The 19353-nt window shown below is 50.2% G+C and overlaps 1 protein-coding gene across 1 annotated transcript in view; it reads right to left on the bottom strand.

Annotated features, from left to right (window-relative positions):
- Positions 1 to 15697, bottom strand: part of EXTL1 (exostosin like glycosyltransferase 1) — a 41326-nt gene extending 25629 nt beyond the window's left edge. Inside the window, exon 1 of the mRNA XM_048826007.2 lies at positions 13048 to 15697. Within this exon, the coding sequence (XP_048681964.2) occupies positions 13048 to 13982 (935 nt within the window). The 5' untranslated portion in view covers positions 13983 to 15697. The remainder of the gene's footprint in view (positions 1 to 13047) is intronic.
- Between the last annotated feature and the right edge of the window lie 3656 nt (positions 15698 to 19353).

Below are 19353 nucleotides of genomic sequence, written 5' to 3'. Positions count from 1 at the left end.
ATTTTAACCAAAGACGGCCTGAAAGGAACCCAGATTCTTTCTCTGCACTCTCAGAGCCCCAGGAGACTGGGACCGAGGAGACTGCAGCCTGTGGTTTACGTAGCCGGATTAAGAAGTAAAAAAATTTCCCCTTCCAGAAACATGCAACTAACTTCAGGCCCCGGCTTCAGCAAAGCAGCAGGGAAGAGGGGTCTAAGTTTCACTTGGAAGCGCCAGGAAGGAAAGTGGCAACTCAGGAGTTGGCTGTTACCCTCATTCCCATCCTGCTGGGAATTTATACCATGGAAAGAAGAGAGAAGGGGAGATCTAATGCTTCTACAGGGCCAGAGAAAAAGGGGTATTTGTACCCAGAGAGAGAGAGAGAGAGCGGGAAAGGGGGGTGTTTTCAGGGCTGTCAGAGGTCAGCCTTATCAGCCAGGGAAATGAGAAAGTGGCAGCCGATGCTGGCAGGGCTGAGGCCTTATGGAAACACTTTGCTCTTGACGTTCTGTGGTTTCCGAGCAATAATCTCCTCAGTGCTTCCCTGTTTTCGTACAACCCGAGGGACATAAACTCTCTGATCTCTGTTCATCCGGCCTGTCATTCAGAAGCAAAACAGCAGGTCTGGGATGAGGGGCCAGGGGGTGACGACGGTGGGTTTCACTAATTGGATCGAGAAGAGCTTTTCCAAAAAGCATCGGGGGGGGGGGGGGGGCGGGTTTGGTGTGTGTTTTTTTTTTTTTTTTTAAAACCAGCGTTCTTCCTGCAGCAGAACAAAGATGCTACAAGACGTGCTTTATCAGGGCACAGAACCTGTTTGTGCAGGCAATTCCCTGCGGCAGAGGGGAGCCTGAGCTGCTTGCAAGCCCTTCCTCTGCTTGGAGCGTAATCTGGAAGGAGGCAGGTTACATGATACATGCAGTAACATGCATGTGTTACATGCAGTTGGAAAGTTAGAGCCAGGCAGCTTGTTGCCATGCTAGGCCCATGTTTCCCCTGCTAACAACGGAGCAGCCACTTATCTAGTCTCGCTTCGCTTCTAGGGTGAAAGGGGAAATACTCCAGACCTCTAGAGTAGGAGACTGAACCAGGAACGGGAGTGAGGGCCTGGTACAGCCCTCTCCGGCCTCTGGGAGCAAGAGGACTGGGCCTGGGTTGTTAGTTCTGAGTCAGTCTCACCAAATTTGGGGAGATGGGTGGGGTGTCCTTGATGTCACTAAAAGAAAGCCAAATGGGAGGGACCGAGGATTACTGACTAGCACCCCAGATTGGGATTCAGCTAACCTGGGATCTGTTCCCTACTCTACTACTGACTGACGGCATGACCAGGGGAAACTTGCTTCATCTCCACGTCCCCTCCCACCTATTAAGACTGTAAATTCTCCAGGTCAGGGACTGTCTCTGCACAGCACCCAGCACAACGGGGTGCTGAGCAAGGTTAGGGTTACTAGGCCCCCCTATAATGGTGGTGATCTGCTTTTGATCTCAGCCTCCTCAAAGATTTGGGGGTGTTTAGAGATGGAGTTCTGGCTTGGCTGCATCCTTACCATGTGCACGTTCCATATGAATTCTAGGCACTATCCACTCACCTGGAAGAGATCTCTTCTCCCCCCCCCCCCCCCCCCGCTTTGAGGAAAGCCCATATTCTTCTCATCTTACTGATGGAGAAACTGAGGCAGGAAGCGGGTTAGTGGCTTGTTCACAATTACATCAGTGCCACAGCTGAGCAAAGGACCCAGGTCTCCTTGTGCCTTTAAGACCAAGTGGGAAAATCTGAGATCTCGTTGCTAGTTGATGTAGCCAGTTGAGGTCAACCCTATATACCTTCCATCTGGGCTTTACCATGGCTGGCTACATCGAGGTAAAATACAGCACCTGTCTCCACTGGGCTTTTACATCGAGTTCACTGTCTCGCTATCAAAGAAATGCATCTGAGACCACTTGCCCCTACAGACCAAACATACATTCCCACAGCCATTTCCTGCGGTGACAGCCAGGGTGTTTGCCCCTCCCTTGTACCGATCAGTGGGTTGTGAGAGCTGGGCTGAGAGTCATTTCTGCCATGCTTACAGAGGTGGGAATGAATTTCACACCTGTCTGGGTGCCCCTCGGCTGCAGATAAAGGACCTTAGTGCCTCCAGGAGCTGACAATCAGAGCCAATTATAACCGGACTGACCTGCCGTGACATTAAAATGCCCAGCAGAGCTCATCTGGTCCTGGCAGGATGGTGATTTTGCATGGCTATGTGTGGCTGATGTGGAAAGATCACTATTTTACAGCTCTGGAGGTGATAATCTGTTGGCCCTAACAATCAAACGAGCAGTTGCCCAGATTAACCCTTATTACCCAATTCGACTGTATTTTCATGTACAAAATACAAAAGGAATAACACATCTCCCATTGAGAGTCTGCGGACAGTAAATTCTAATAGGCTCAATAACTGGAAAGTGGTTTTTTTCCTCCCATATCTCCCCTTTGTCTTGTTTTTCTGACCACGTTACATTTTCTTCTCATTAAAGGCCATGAGTCACAGATTCTAGTTCATCCACTTTCAAGCACCAGGTTAATGAAGCTGTTCTACGCCGATGGTCTGGGGCAGGCAGCTGCTCAATAAACCAAAACAGGTTAAGAACCCAGTGCTGCCTTGGTGAGTTAAGATTTGTTTGCAGAAACATTGGTGCTGATACCATGAGAAAATTGAACTGAAACTGCCATGGATGGACCCATTCTTGTGGGAGGGTTTCAGCCTGGCCCCCTGACCTCAGTGGGAGTTTGGCTGCTGGTTTCAGTGAGATCGGGGCTGAGAGTTCATGGATGGGCCACAGGTGTGCTTCGGGACGCACCTGTGCGCTCTGTGACCACTCTTGGGGAGCCCTGCTGAAAATGACAGGCCAAAACGTCCACCGTCTGCCAGTGGAGGGATAGCTTTAGGGGGGGAGGGATAGCTCAGTGGTTTGAGCATTGGCCTGCTAAACCCAGGGTTGTGTGTTCAATCCTTGAGGGGGCCATTTAGGGATGTGGGGCAAAAATTGGGGATTGGTCCCGCTTTGAGCAGGGGGTTGGACTTGATGACCTCCTGAGGTCCCTTCCAACCCTGATAGTCTATGAATGCCAAGAGACCAACAGTGCTCTAGCCCTGCCTGCAGAGGGAGCTGCGCAGGGTGGGGCGGGAGCCCAATAGAAGATTTCCAAGCAGCTATGGGGCATCCACAAGAGACATGCTGGTTTCTGTGGCTGTCATGTCACATGGCCACTGTCCTGGTGGGAGTCCATGCAGAGCCCACCATGCCCCTGCACTGGATATAGACTGCTATGAGTGTCACCAGACACAGCCTCCCCTTCCCCAGAGACTGAGTGTGCTGGGTCCAAAGTACACCTATCTCTACTAGCTCAGACCTCACGAGCCCTGGATCGGGACTCCAGCCCTCATCTTAGGAAGAGCGAATACTGGGCCATCAGCCCAGCCCTGGCTCTTGTTTTTAATCAGTGTTTTCTTCCTGTAGCTGGAGATTACCAGCTCCTGATTTGATACCGCCTGCCTCCTCAAGCAGCACAGCCGGGCCAGTGCGTGTCCTGCCTAGATCTAATGGAAGTGATATTTTCATTAAACGCCATATGGCGACTGTTACTAATATCCTGGTTTCTGCAGGTGGCTGGGCAGAAGGTACGTAAATCTGGTACATTTCTCTTTTCCAAGGGGCCAGCTGCCAGGGAAGTGTTATCAAGCCTTGTGCCTAGGACAGGCTAGCAGTAATGAGACGCGTTTTATCTTCACTGAGTACTTAACTACTCAATAGCAACCCCCCAGCATCCAGTCATCCCAGACCCCCCGACCCCGATGTCACCCAATTACCCCCAGATACAGCCAGCAATGATCATGCTCATATGTCCAGGCCATCATGTGAGCAGTAGCCTTAGAGTTTATGGGGCACCAAGCTGCTGAGGGGCACTGAGGAATAGGGCTTTTGAGGACGGGCTCTTGGCTTCCCTGCACTTCCAGTCCTACAACTAGCTAGGACACTGTACAATAACCACTGTACAATAAGGGGGATGGAGAGGGACCCTGGAGAAGCTGACTGCTGACTGCCAGGATTTTAGGGTTACTATCTGCTTTTAACACATGGGGAAACTGAGGCAGGGAGCCATTAAGTGACTTGCCCAGGGTCACAGAGGAGTGTGTCAGAGCCACGATTAGGATTCGGGAGTTCCTGGCTCCCACGTCAGCATGCAGCCTGCTAGATCATGCCTCTCTCACCGCTCTTCCTCACAAGCCTCACAAGATTAGCCTCCAAAGAGTTTTTTAGGCTCACTCAAACCAGGGCTCACAAGGCATGTACCGATGTTACGTCAGCCAGAGGGGCAGCCCGGCGCTTTCCAGCACTCACGTGCAAGCAAAGGCCCATTTTAATTCTTGACGCCGATGATCTGCGGGTGTTCAATGAATCTGTGCTACGGACAGTGTCTCTTTTCAGAGGACAGCGTCGTCGCATTCCCAGCTCAGACAAGACGATTGCTCATCTTCCCTTCGTAATGGTCCTGGCCTCATCTCAGCTGCTCATGCAAAGATACCCTAGTACGCAAAATGCATTGCCAGGCGCAGTTATGTGTAATGTGCTGGGCGGGGAGGGGTGGTATCAGGGTGAGGCCGTTTTCATTAAGCAATTTTGTTAGCATTGTTACAGGAGCAAAATTCCACCGGCGTCGACCTGCCTGTTCCCACCCATCCCCGCACGGGGAAGGATATTTTAACAAGGTGAGTGCAATAGAACTGATTACTGAGAAGCAAGGATGGTCTGGCTGCTAGTCAAAGACAAGGGGACTGGGAAGCGGGAAAGCTGGGGTTTGTTGCCTGCTCTGGGCAAGCAAACATGGCTTCAAAGGCCACATAAGCGTGTGTGTGAATGGTGGCTGGGGAGGTTGGGCCAAACCATGTGTAAGGACACGCGGTAAGCATGCAGCACAGACATACCCCTGTTTTACCTTGGAGGACTCCTGCTGACGTCTGTGGGAGTGGAAGATGGTAGGGATTGATTGAACCCTACATTTTTCAAAGCAGTGGGTCAACAGGGGTGCTCCCACAATCCCTTTTTAAATGGCCACGAATTTGCAGTACCCAACCTCGGCCACCTGGGACCTGACTTTAAGAATCACTGAACCCTCTCCTCCCTCTCCCCCAGGCCCACTGGAGTCCACGCACTGCGGGGGCCCTGCACCTTTGAAAATCAGGCCCAAGGGGTGTCAAGTTGGACACCCAGAACTGAGGCGTATCAGATGAGGCCACTTTGGCCAGTGTAGTCCTTGACCTCCGTTAATCAGCTGTAAAATGGTTGTAAGCCTCACATTCCAGGTAGGCATGAATTCACTGATCACAGAAATGGAGCGCTGGAAGAGACCTCCGAAGGTCATGGAGATCCATTCATCCACCCTGAGGCAGGATCAAGTACATCTAGATCATCCCTGACAGGTGTTTAACCTGTTCTTAAAAACCAACATTTATCCCCACCAGCTAAAGGGCAAAAACCTTTTTTTTTTTTTTTTTTTTAAAGAGAGGAGTGAAGTAATTCCAGTGAAGTGCTCTGAAGTCCTCAGGTGGAAGGTGCTAGAGAAATACAGTGTGTTAGGGGAACCTGATTCTCCTTTCCAGTAGGCGTAAATTACACTGATGTCCACTTTAAGGCCCATTTACACTGGCAGAGTGGTGTAAAGGAGCTTTGGTGTAAAAGAAACCAGGCCTGTAACGTTTTCATCCCCTCCTCGCCACCCTTTCTACCTGGGCTAATTGGCTGCCACGATGATTTTGCAAGGCAGTGCCCAGAGAGTTGGCAAAGTGCCATGAGAGCCTTTGGGATTAAAGCGCTACATAAAGGCAAATTATTGTTGTTAACAGAAATACTTACGCATTATGGGTCCAGTATTGTCCTGCCGAGACAGTAGCAACTTGTGAACATGTTTGTGCCGTCACTGTCTTTCAATGAGGATGAGAAAGGCTAGGGTAGGATTAACTCGATACAGCTGTGATTGAAATAAAGCTCAATCAATCATTTCTCCCAGGGCCTTCTCCCATGTTGCCTGTTTTGTTCAGGAGGCTGCAAAATGTTTGTCTTTCTTTATGTACGTTGTTTTTCCCAGGTGGTTTTTGTTCTGTTTTTTGAAAGGATCTGGTTTGGGTTAAATTGGGTTTGATCCCGCAGAGTGCGGAGTGGAGCCTAAAAGGTGCTGCACCCCCACAGCGACCGACGGAAGTTGGTGGGGGATGCTCAGGATTGGGCCCTAACTTTGCACATCACGAAGGTCCGGGGTGGTGCTGCCCCAATGAGCCCTCACCCAGTGGGCTGGCAAATCTGTGCCAAACGGGGGCTGGCCCACAGGCACGGATAGGGTTTCCAGCTGCTCCCCTGGCCTTGTGCCTCCTTTGAAAATCTGGCCCTCCGTATCAATGTGAAGATTTCACTTCCTCTGCTTTGCAAGTGTCCGTGCATGATCACATGGGCACTTGGCATTCACATAGGGCCTGCTGCGGCAGTTGAAATGAATAGAAGTCTGGCCCCGTAAGGAGTGCAGGATCGAGCCCACAGCTCAGCGGAGTCCTAGGATGGCTGTTGGATAACCCTGTTAAATAATGTAACTCTTAGACATTCCTCCCACGCTCAGCCCTTCATCCTTCCAGAATAGATCTGCATTCGGTTCCAGGCAGCTTACTGGGTGCAGATCTTTCCAATGAAACGTTTAAAAACCAAGCTTCCATTTGCTCTACATGGACTTTAAAGATCCCAGGGCGCTTTTCAGAGGAGCAGGGGGGTTGCCTCAGCTTCCTTAGTCAAAATCTCCCCTTTCCCTCACATTGTATCACTAGGTGACCCTTGCGGTCCCTTCTAACTACTATGATCCTATGATTTCTTCTGGATTGACACCAGAATCTGGCCCACTGTTGGGGAGGACTCAGGGAGGAAGGGTGCAATGCAAATGTCAATTCTTAACCTTGCCAGTTCTTAAAAGTGTGCAGCACAGCAAGGGTTACTGTTGGCTAGGGAAATAGGAAATGTATCAAAGTTTTCTACCTTCTACCCATTCTCAGAGCCCTTTGTCACCTTGATCCCAGCTTTGGAGTGAACCCTTCCACTCCATCCCATATGTCAGTCTGACAGTCAGCCAGGTACTCCCCATGTATCATAAGTCTAATTCCATCCTCTGTTCAATGTAAATCTTCTTGTGCTTGCAAACCATTTTACTGGATTACTTGAGTATGGGGAGGGGAAGGCATTTCACTTTCCAAAGCTCCTTCTGGTGAAGATCGGACCTTGGTCCTGTCCGAACGGTGATTTTTCTCTTTCTGTACTAACCATACCACTTCTATGATGCCTTTCATCTGAGGATCTCAGCGTGCCCTGCTCAGACTAATGAATTAAGCCCCTATGAAACAGGGAAATACTACCCACATTTTGTAGTCAGGTGCTTAGTGTGGCTGAAAAGCAGGCCTGCATATGTGTTTGACATAGCTTGGCCTAAGAGAACTGCCTCGGATCGGTGATAGTCGTAAACAGAACCCAGGAGTCCTGGGTCAAGATTTTTAAACAGCAGATGCCTAAAGCCAACTTCCTAAGTTCACGTTTAGATGCACAAATAAGTGGCCTAGTTTTTTCAAAAGGACTGAGTGCCCAGCAGCTCCCCCTGAAAACAGCTGGGGCTCAGTGCTTGGTGAGATAATAGAATCTCAGGGTTGGAAGGGACCTCAGGAGGTCATCTAGTCCAACCCCCTCTCAGAGCAGGACCAATCCCCAATTTTTGCCCCCAATCCCTAAATGGCCCCCTCAAGGATTGAATTCACAACCCTGGGTTTAGCAGGCCAATGCTCAAACCACTGAGCTATCCCTGCCCACCCCCTATTTAGGCCTGCCCCCATTTAGGCCTCATCCAGGTGCCTAAATATGGACTAACCTTAGGCACCCAGGCCCAGATCCTCACAGGTATTTAGGTGCCTAAAGCCCACTGAAATCAATGGCAGTTGGCACCTAAATACCTTTTGGGAATCTGGGCACCCAGTCTGTAAATGGGGGCCTGCGTGACTTGCCCAGTGTGTTAGGAACAGAACCCAGGAGTCCGAGCTTACTGTTCTCAGGAAGGAACCAGAAACAACTCCCTTCCTTCACTGGGACATTCACACCAATGCCATATTACTCTTTTGGCCTGTGTCCCAGCTTCCGGCGGCCTCTGCACAAACGTTCGGACTCCTGCTCTCATAAGCCTCTCCCCAAACCAACGCACGTTAGCTGCTACCCACGTGCACGCTCTCCTTCTTGTACCGAGGACGCTTCCTGCCGGGCTGGCATTTTAATTCCTGGGGAACTGTTCCCTTTGTGACGGATGAGACATGAAGAGCGCCTGGCCTCTGACAGGAGGTGAAATCCAGCAGGTGGCCGGGTAGTTAAACTAATACACCGTTTATTTTAATTCTCGGGATAGCAATTACTGGGCTAGAGCCACATTTAGTGCTCCAGGGCAAGGGGTGTTTTAATTATGCACGAGGCAGAGCTCTCCAGGCTGACACTGCCTCTGTCATGTGCACAAGAAATAAACCCTCGCTTTGTCTCTTGGGAGTACGAGGGATCCTGAAATAGTTGCAGAGAGAGACGCTCGCCAGAGGTGGAGGACACAGACGGGCTCAGAGAGGGTGAGTACCTAAACCTTCTGTGACTCAGGATCATAGTATCGCAGGGTTGGCAGGGACCTCAGGAGGTCATCCAGTCCAACCCCCTGCTCGAAGCAGGGACAATCCCCAATTTTTGCCCCACATACCTAAATGGCCCCCTCAAGGATTGAACTCACAACCCTGGGTTTAGCAGACCCATGCTCAAACCACTGAGCTGTCCCTCCCCTGATCTTCAGGAACATCCGTACTTTGAGCTGCGGGTCTGATTCCCAGCACGAAGCGACCTATCCAAGCAGCGGGGGCGGGGGGCTAGCCCCCCTAGGATGTGCCTGTCCGAGACCACAGGTATCCTCAAAGGCATCCCGACCCCAGCCCCTGGAAGACAGATCGCGAAACGCACATCAGGGAGTGACCTGTCCTGATTCTCCCTAAGCTCCCTGACACAAACACCCTTGACCTGATTGTGATCTCACGTGCACTGGTGCAAATCCATTGACTGCAATGAGGTTCTCGTGAGCACCGTCTGTGTTCAGAGAGGGAAAAACCATTCCTTCCTTCTGATTCTCAACCGGGCTTGGCAGTGGGTCCAGGCTGCTCCCATTCCCTTCTGAGTGGGAGGCTTCACCAGTCATTTCTAGACCCTGGGCCAAATCCTGGCCCGGGCTGTGCTGCTGCAAGGCCCCAGGGCACACCCTCAGGGAGAGTTATTGCTCCTGTTTTACAGAGGGGAAAAATGAGGCAGAGAGGGAGATTGTGGCAGAGGCAGGAACAGGGAGACCCAGCCCTGTCCAGTCACAGCACCCCCTTTCCCATGGGACCCCTTCATGGCAACTCTCCATATCCACTTGCAGGCTCTCAGGGCCTTGGTCATGCTTTACTCCATTGTAGTGGGTTCTCCTTTTCTGGGCCTCTTTCCCTTCTAGTCTCTTCCACGCAAGAATCCTGATCAGGGCTGCCCTGTGCTCCATGGTCCTGTTTCTCAGCGAGGGCTGCTTTCCTCTTTCCCTCTGCCATGCCAAGCCGCAGGACCTGGTAGCCTCACCAGGATGCACTGCTCCGGGGACCTGATGTGGCAGCTCTTGCCACCCGCTTGGCGGGCAGGATCTGACGCCGCCCTGGACGTCTCTGCCGTTCTGACCCATCCACGATCTCCTCTCGCCAGTCCGCACGAGACCTGGGAGGCTGGGTTTCTGGTAGCTTTCCAGTTAACAGAATCGGTCGCCTCAGCCCTCTGAGCCACACAGGGAAAGGCCCCCCATGGGGGCAGGCTACGGAGAGGCCTTCACGGAGTTCCTGCTTCAGCCACTGCGTCCTGCGAGGCGGGCGAGACTGCCAGGGGCCTTTGGAATTCTGATGATCTTTTCTCATTTCCCTGGCTCCTCGGAGTCTCCCTGCAGCCCCTGATAATCTGCTCCACCTGATGACACACGCAGGCCACATATTAACCTCCCGCTACCTCCTAATGCCAGCGGCCGACGATGGCTCTAATGCTGTTGCCCTGAGAGGCCTTTCCTGTTGATCCAATCTCCCTGCGAGACGGAGATATTATGAATCTATTATGGGGCTGCTGAAGGGCATCTGTCGCTGAGCAGAGACGAGCAAAGACAGAAAGCCTTGGTGGGCTCTGGAGAGAGCCATCCTCTCCGCCCGTGTTGGTGCCAGGCCTCATGTTCTCAGTGAGCGCTGCCTTCTACCCATCATCAAAAGAAGCTAGAGCACTAGCAAGTGCCCGCTTCCCAGGCTAGCTGCCTTCACCCGGATCTGGACAAGACCCACCTTTCAGCCTGGGAGGTAGCTCAGTGCCTTAAGGCCTGTTCCCGCCTTGGCATCTTCTGAGGCTGCCAACAAAGGGGGCTCTGATGTGGAGACTTGGCCACTAGGGAGAGCTTGGCAGCAATTAAGGTGCCAGCCTGAGACTCACAAGGCCTGGGTGTGATCCCCAGCTCTGCCACAGACTCCCTGGGTGACCTTGGGCAAGTCACTTCCTCCCTCTCTGCCTCAGTTTCCCATCTGTACAATGGGAATAACAGCACTGCCTTGCCTTACAGGGTTGTATGAAGATAAACACATGACAGATCAGGAGCTGCTTGGACATGACAGTGATGGGAGCCGTGTGAGTCCTACAGCTAGGAAGCTCACCAGCCCTCAGACAGTTATGGGCTTTATCCCTACCAACCAGTGATCTAGAGGCAAAGGAAGGCACTCTATCCTGTGCCCATGGCAGCCAACTCCCAGAATCGTTGTTCTGAACCCAGTCACTACTTGAATGCGAGATCCTCAGTGTCTGAAAGAGCCAGTAGCCTTATTAAACCTTAGCTAGAGTCGGCTCGAGGAACTAATGATCTTTAGTTAATGAAACCATATTGAACAGACCTTTAAAAAATACCAACATGTATATCTTCCCCAGGGCTTTGCAGCCATAGTGTGGCCCCTGGGAGCTGCCACTACCAAGACTCCTATGATCTGACAAGCACCAACCGTCCCCTCCCCTTGGGGAAGAGAGCAGAGAATGAATGGGACCCCCCCACCCCCACAAAAAAAAACTCTTCCCAGTGCTGCACTAAAGGACCATTGACCGTCAGGAAAGTGACTCATTGTTGACAACCATCATCAATAACAGCTCAGAGGAAAATTAAAATGCAGGAATTGCCGGACTGGAGCAGACCAGGGGTCCATCTCATTCAAAATCCTGTCTCCAACGGGGACCAGCACCACTGTGGGGCCAAGAAACTCCAAAGTGAACAATTATAGAATTGCCTGCCCGCAGGGGGAGTCTACCTAACCACCACCATCGGTTAGTGGGTGGCTCATGCCCTGGAGCCAATCTCGCCTCACCTGAATGTTCCTGCTGCTGGAACCCTTCGGTCAGTGATCATTTGCAGTCACAAGAATGCCCGGTGGCACTGAGCTGAGCCTGACGCCACAACATGGCCCTGCTGGAAAATCCCACTTGAACCAGTGCACGCTCAGCTACAGCCCTTCAAGGAACCGAGCGGCTCCGGAGAGATGCTAAGCGCTCTCAATGTAAAGTCAATGGGACACGTAGCTGTTCAGCACCGCTCAGGATCAGACTCTATGGCTGCGTCTACATTGCAAAAAAAAACAAAAACCCCACCCCAGAAACATGGCAACGAGTCTCAGAGCCCAGGGCTACAGACTCAAGCTCACGCTATGACATCTAAGGTGCGGATGTTTCCGTTTGGGCTAGAGGCAGGCTCTCCGAGACTCGCTTCCCTGGCTGGGTTTCAGAGCCCCGGCTCCAGCCTGAGCGGGAACGTCTACGCTGCTATTTGTAGTACCATTGCATGAGCCCGAGTCTGTAGACCCGGGCTCTGAGACTCACTGCTGCTAGGGGCGTTGGGTTTTTTTGGCAGTGTAGACGCACCTACGGGTACAGCTACACTCAAGCTGAAGGTGGAATTTCCAGCTTGGGTAGCCAGATGCACACAGGACAGACCAGCCGCCCGAGTAAGTCCCTAGTGTCCCAGGCAAGATTGTACTTGGGGCAGCTAGCCATCCTGCTGCCTTCACCCCCATGGCTATGCTTCTATATTTAGCCGCGAGGTCAATTAAAGCTAGCACACGTGTGTCTACCTGAGCTGGTAATAACACCTCCAGCTTGAGTGTAGATGTGATCTTAGTGAGTAAAGACTCTAACAACCACGGCATTGCAACAGCTCAGCAGTAATCCCCGTCATTACCAAACTAAGAAGTTCTGCCTAGAATCAGTATTCCGATAAAACAGCCTCTCCACCAGCCAAGGCACTGCTATGGGCCAAGGGCCGAAAGCCTGGATCCAGATTTCAAGCACCACCACGTTAGGGGGTGTTCAGCTCTGAGGGTTTAGTCTGGGTTCAGCTCCAATAAAAATATTTATGCTGGGGCGGGGGACGAGGGGAGCAAGTATCATTCCTCTCTGCTGGAATTCTGGAAAAAAGCAAATCTCCTATTAGAGAGGCAGCTGTGCTGATCGCAGATAAGAGCAGCTCTCACTAGATTATTTGAACTTTAATACAGAACAGGCACGCCCTGCATTTCACTTCCCATCACGGAAATTAAGCAGTGATTTATACAGCAGGATGGGAAGGGGGAAGATGACTAGAGAAATTACCCCTGTCTGTTATGTGACTCGAAATGTTCAGGGCCAGATCTTCAGCTGGTGTAAATCATCACAGCCAATGAAGCAATGGCCATTTACATCAGCGGAGGATTTGATTCTCAGCCAGGAGAGACCTCTTTTCCTCCCTTCTTCCTCTGTCTTTGCATTTTCATTGGCTAACTACATTCCAGTGCACTATTTATCTTGGTCCAGAGCCTTGGCTCGTGTGGAGTTTCCTCCATCCCCTAGGGATTTCACCCATAAATCACATCTCAACATCAGTAATGATTGGAGTACATCTTAACATCAGTAATGACTTACTTTTCATAATCAGAGTTATCCTTGTCACAGCGTGTGTCCTTGTGTTTCTCCCAGTCTTTGCCATGTCTGCAGGTGGTCAGGGAGATGATATCCTTGCCATTATGGATATGGTGTAATGCATTCCTGGTGTCAGAACCAATGCCAGTCAGGTACCTTTTCCCTTTAAAAGCCAACTTGTACTTCTTCTTAGGAGGCACAGAATTCTGGTACAGCCAGCCCCTCTCTCCACCCTTCTGAGGATGCTCCTTCGAAAACAAAGGGATGGAGATATCAAAGCCAGGCCTGAAGTTCTCAACATAAAAACTTGCCTTGGCCAGGATGGCCTGTCCAATGTCAAAGCCCAGATCCTCTGTGTAATTCGGCCAGGTGCCTGAGTAAAGATTAAATATCAGATGGTTTCGGCCGTCGTTCCATAGAGGGAAACCTTGGATTTTATCGTTGATGTTGTGAACGTACTGGATGGAGAGATGATCCCTATCCAAAGTATCAATATTTAGGATAAAGAGGCAGGCTTCTTCTGGGTTGGAGGTGTAGTATCGGGAATCCTCAATGGATGTGATTATTTTGAGGTAACTTTCTGACACAGGGTCCTCTCTCTCCATGGGGTAGACAAAGACCTTGAAACCATGTTTCTCACACCTCGAAAAATCAAAGCAAGTTTCCATGCGGCACCTGCTGTGCTTATAGATGTTCATTCTTGTCTCCCTTCTGGCTTTGGCAGATTGTTTGTGGTGGCCTCCATCACTCTGAAGTTCTTCGGGATCTGCAAAGCTCTTGAGGAGGGACCTGTCCGTCCAGCGGGGCCAGTTCTTCAGCACTGTGGCTTTCTTTCTGGAGAGGAAGGCCAGGCGTCTTAGTTGGTCTCCTCCAAAGAAGAAAAGCAGAAGCCAAGAGGCAAAGAAAGTTATGAAAATGTATTTCTTCCTGGTCTGCATATGTTCATCTGGGACCCTGACTCCTCATTTGAACCAGGAGGAGGTGAACTTAATCAGCAGGTAGATTCAGAAAGGAAGATCATTCCAGTGGACTCCGTTCGCAATCCAAAGTCCACTAGCCAATGGCAGCTTCCGAACTGGAGGGGGAGCAATTCGGAGCATGTGTTTTGTATCCTGTCTTTTTCAGGACTTCGGAGCACTGTATTAACCTGTAGGCTCTTCCAGCATTTCCAGCACAACACACTTCAAATTGGACTCTTCTTGCTTTTCTTATTTAAAATCTGTTCTCCTCCCATGGAGATTTAATAGCAAAGCTTCCCCAGCACCATTCGGTTCTGTACCCTTCAATTTCTTGATGCCGTACAAGATTTCCAAACTGTCTGATTCTGTCTTCTATAATGCAATATTTATTTCAGCATGAAATTGTGTTAAGCAATGATCATTTTTCTACCACTGCTTGGCCTGGCTCTTAAACCCCTGGAGAAAAAGGTTACACCATTCCTTTATCTTGGGTTAATACTCTGTGTCATTTTAATCAGCTCCCCCACACTTCACTGTTTTAGTTCAGATGTAGGATTTTTTGCCCCAGTCCCTTCAGACTTCTCTATGTATCAAAAGTTTACACTTTCCTGCAGGCAGCAGATAAATGTCTCTCTGAGTGGCTCACTCTAATGCTCTCATTTAGAAATCTTTTCCTTTCCACTTCTGACAGCTTTTAATCTCAGTCTCCCCTTTACCTTCAATGGTCCATAGATAGAGATCACCACTTCCTCTGCCATTGAAGAGCTTCAAGAGAGCAGCCGGGGCTCCAATCTGCTATCCTTCGATTGATCTGTCTGTGGAGCTTTGACTTCTAGCTTCTTGCTGTGTTTGGGGAGCATTTCCAGTTAAAGAGATCGCAGTGCTGAAGGCATGTCCCCATGCCCTTTCCACAGATGATCAAAGCAGCTCTTGGTCACTAATTGATCAGAGTTATACTGACATCCTCAGCCTCATTAGAGTCTTTGGAGGTCTTTTAGGAGTAAGCTCTCTGCACTTTCTGCCTGTTATTAAGCTCTCTCTTTCTCTTTATCCCCTTTGGTTAGCCCTTTCTCTCTGAGTGGAGAGTTATTTCTGTATGTGTATGGGGTTTTTTTTTTACCTCCCACTTCTCTGGGTGGATGAAGAACTATGCTCTCTCACCTTACCTTCTGTAATTAGCCCCCTCTACCTCTGTGTGCATGTATGGCATGTACATATTTATACAGAACATGTCCTAGTTACTGTACCTAGTCACCTTTCTCTCTGCCTGCCTATTTTATCTCTGTTTCCGTGTCGTCCTCTCTAATCCATGATTAATTTCTTCTTGCTGTCCACTCACTTCCTCTTCTATCACTCTCTATTAAACTACATTTATATCTTTTTCTCCCCAATCCTCTATTTTTCTCTTGCTGACTACTTATCCTGCTCTCTTTCTGGGTATGTATCTGGCTTGATCGCCTTTCGGTCTCTCAGGACTTCTATGTTGGTCTCTTTCTCTGTGTGTGTCTATCTTGAGCTCTCTCTCTCTCTATTTATTTTTATTTCCATTTTCTTTCTGAGCCCCCCTGTGCTTCTTTCTAGCTGCCTATCTGGGTCTAGTCATCCGTCCCTCTACTTCTCTCTCTGGCTCTCTCCCTCTCAGCCTGCCAAGCAGCAGCTGTCACACAGCGTTCTAATGCCACTTTCACAACCTTCCATCCCGGCCCCGCCCACTCGTCTCTCATTCGTCCCCCAGCCCCTCAGGGGGCGGGGCTTCTACTTAACTCCTTCCTAACCGAGCCGCAAAAGAGGGGAGGGGCCCGGAAAGGTCCTGGGCTTGCGCTCCGATTGGCTGTTAGGCGCCCGCCCGCAAGAAGGGGATCTGCGGGGCTGCGTGTGCGGCGAATCCCAAGGCAGGGGGGGTCTTCTCTGCTCCTGTCTCATCCCGTCCCAATGGGGGTGCAGCCGCCCCCCCCCCAGTAGGAGCCTGGGAGGGGAGCCTAAGCCTGACAAAGGCATTGTGTTGGTAGGGACTCGGGAGAGAGCCTATAAATCGCCCCCCACCACACACGCACCGGCTAGTCGTAACAGGGATTCATATATAGGGGGAATCCAGGTGATTCATTCCCCACCTGCACCCCTTACAGTGATGTGATTGGCCCAGGGAAGTGCCAGGGGGATCTTCTCTCCATCCCCCCGAGCCAGCATGGAATCAGAGCTAGCTTTATTTAGAGAGAAAGCTAAATAACCCCCACCACCTCCTAGGTGACTTAACAGTGATTTGCTTGTAAGGGGGATTTTCCCCACGCCCTGCCACCAAAGAATCCTGGCAGCAATTTATTCCCAGAATCGGATGAGCAGGAAAAATTCACACACCCCGGGCATCTTCTTAGCTGTTCATTGTAGGCAGGAAGAGGGAAAATATCCCGCATGGCCTCTGAGTATTCAGAGCAGAGATCTGGTTTTAGAGGAGAAGCAGGGAAGTCCCCATAAGATGTCTTTTATCAGGGAGGGAGAATGCCAGGAAATCCAACCTTCTTCCCCCCACTCCATTGCCGTCACCACACAGACACTCCTGTAGCCTTGTCAGCGATTTCTTTGCGCTCCCCTCAGCCAGCCACTGTGCCAGCAATTCAGTTTCCCTTTTGGAGCCTGATGCTGATTACAGAGCTCTGGGCACAGCAGGAGGGAGGAAGAATCAGCTCTCATACTTTCTGGAAAATGATTATTTAGAGATAGGAGCCCTGAAAGCACTGGGCCGAGTAAACTCCATTGAATTCAGTGCACCTGATTCTCCTATCTGACCAAGGTGATGTCATTGACCTCAATCAGGTTTCAGAGGAACAGCCGTGTTAGTCTGTATTCGCAAAAAGAAAAGGAGTACTTGTGGCACCTTAGAGACTAACCAATTGGTTAGTCTCTAAGGTGCCACAAGTACTCATTGACCTCAATGGAGTTGATCCAGATTTGCCCCGGTGTACATGAGAGGAGATGCAGGCCCGGGGCTGTGTTTAACACACTAAATTCTCTGCTGATCAACTCATAATAACGTTTCTTTGGTTCAGTGTTGTCATTTGGATTCCCACAAAATCCCGCTGGGCCAGAGGGAACAATTCTGGTTTACACCGGCTTGGGGAGCTGCCTTCCTGACTGGAAAGTAATTTGATGAGAGACCCCCAGTGGTGTCTCACCAGGTTTTCCTAAAGTCAAGGTAGCAGCACCTTGTTTGTTATGTGGGAGCACCAGTGTTCCTCGCAGACTTTAACTGGGAAGAAGCAGACTCTAGTGAGCGTCAGGACCCCTGGGCTATTTTCCCAGGTGTGTCACTGACACGTTAACCTTTAACCCACCTTAACCTCAGTTTCCTCATAGATACCATGCATATATATTTAATACCAACTGTCGCCGCCTGCCTCACAGGGCAGTTGTGAGAATTAATATTTGGAAAGTGCCTTAAGAGTGTAGCCTACAGGGAGAGGTATTTACAAGGGTGTAAGTTAAGGCAGTAATGTAATAAGCCTACAAGAACTTAGCTAAACAAGGCATAAGGCTCAAAACCCTTAGCATAAGCAGCTAACCAGGAGTAAGATATCACAAAATAGAATGGTATAATGACTAAATTGCTGGCAGGTAACCACAAGATGCTAGTTTATACCAGCCTGGGATATTTTACATTAGGAACATGAGCAGATGCCTGACCACAAGCGTGCCGTGGTAACCGAGGTATGTGCTGAGAAGCTTGAGTGCAAAGGCCTAGTAAACTGAGGGAGAAGGGCACCCCACCACTACTAGGGAATGGACCGACAAATCAGGGGAAAGGGCTGAACTCTCTACCGAATGTGCCTTAGGCAGAATGACATCAGCATTATAAACACGTTCTAACAGTTGTGTCCCGGCCTGTGTGCCTTGGGAGATGCCAGGATGATGACCACTTGTGGTGATGATGTTAAGGATGAGGATGACGGACACTTCGGGTCCTTTTGCAAGGGATGGGGGGAGGATGTGGATGCTCAGACACACATGCTGTGTGATTTCTATCTGCCTTGCTGGGTTTGGGTCTTCATTAATTGTGTTAATAAGACAATTGCAGATTCAGAAGGTTTTTCCTAAGTGTGAGTGTGGCAACCGTGCAGGACAGCGAGGTTCCTAGCTAACCAGTAATTCTAATAATGCTGGGCCTGACCTTGGGACAAGGACCCACCAAACTTCCATGTCTTAATTGGTTTCAGAGGAGCAGCCGTGTTAGTCTGTATCCGCAAAAAGAAAAGGAGGACTCGTGGCACTTTAGAGACTAGCAAATTTATTTGAGCATAAGCTTTTGAAAGCTTATGCTCAAATAAATTTGTTAGTCTCTAAGGTGCCACGAGTCCTCCTTTTCTTTTCATGTCTTAATTGGGAATTCTTAAGAAATACACAGTCAATAGATCAGGGAACAAGATCCTGAGATGAAAGAGAATCCCCTCCCATCTCTTTCCTGGGCTCCGATGATCACAGTCTTCCATGCCCTTCTGTCCTTTTTACTAATTCCCTTCTCCCCCTCTTCCCAGTCTTCCAGCACCTTGCAAAGCTTCACAGGATCTGGAATTCAATCTGCCACTGTCTTTGCAGGCTGTAGGCTAGTTTCCTGGATGTTAGTTTCCCAGATCTAGATTCTGCTGTCTATGTCTGTGAAGTCAATGGGATTATCTTGCTGGGGTGTGCAGAATTTGGCCCCTGGCCTATAGGGAAAGTGTGAGGGCAGGGACTGTGCAGGTATCCCAAACACCAATGATGATGGCCTGGTTTTCAAAGGCCCTGAGCACCTGCAGCTCCCATTTACTTCAGCGAGGCTTCAAAAGCTCAGTACTTCCGAAAGATCGTGGAGTGTCCCTGCAATCCCAGTGTCACTACATCTCCTGGTTTCTAGCTCCAGATCCTGGGTCCCTGGCTCTACTCACTCCCTGTCGTGTCCTCTGTTCCTCCTTATCCTTTCAACCAGTGATCGTCCCATGCCCCTTCCCCAATCAAATCTTTGCCATCCAGCTGCCTAGCTGCCCCTGCACCTCTTGCTGCAAGCACTCTGAGTGGGCTCCAGGCTCCCATCCCCTGCTCCTGCCTTTCTCATCAGTCTGTTTCCATGTCATTAATCTCCACTCTTTGCTCCTATTCGCCTTCTTAATCCTCCTTATTCTCATTTTCTTCTCAAGCCTCCCTGCCTGGCAAGTCCCTTTATGAATGGCTGCTAGGGTCACACCGGTCACAGTGGGGATTTTCCTTTGTAAGGGAGACCGGCTGATACTAAGATGATTCAAGGATCGTGCCGCACCCTCTGCGACTTCTGCCTCCACCTGACTGGGTTGAAAGGCTTGTGTTATAATCGGGGGATGGGGAG

This window comes from Caretta caretta, chromosome 19 (genome assembly GCF_965140235.1).
Source record: "Caretta caretta isolate rCarCar2 chromosome 19, rCarCar1.hap1, whole genome shotgun sequence".
Taxonomy (NCBI): domain Eukaryota; kingdom Metazoa; phylum Chordata; order Testudines; family Cheloniidae; genus Caretta; species Caretta caretta.
Note: the sequence above shows the minus strand (reverse complement) of the source record. Positions and strands in the feature narration are given on the sequence as shown.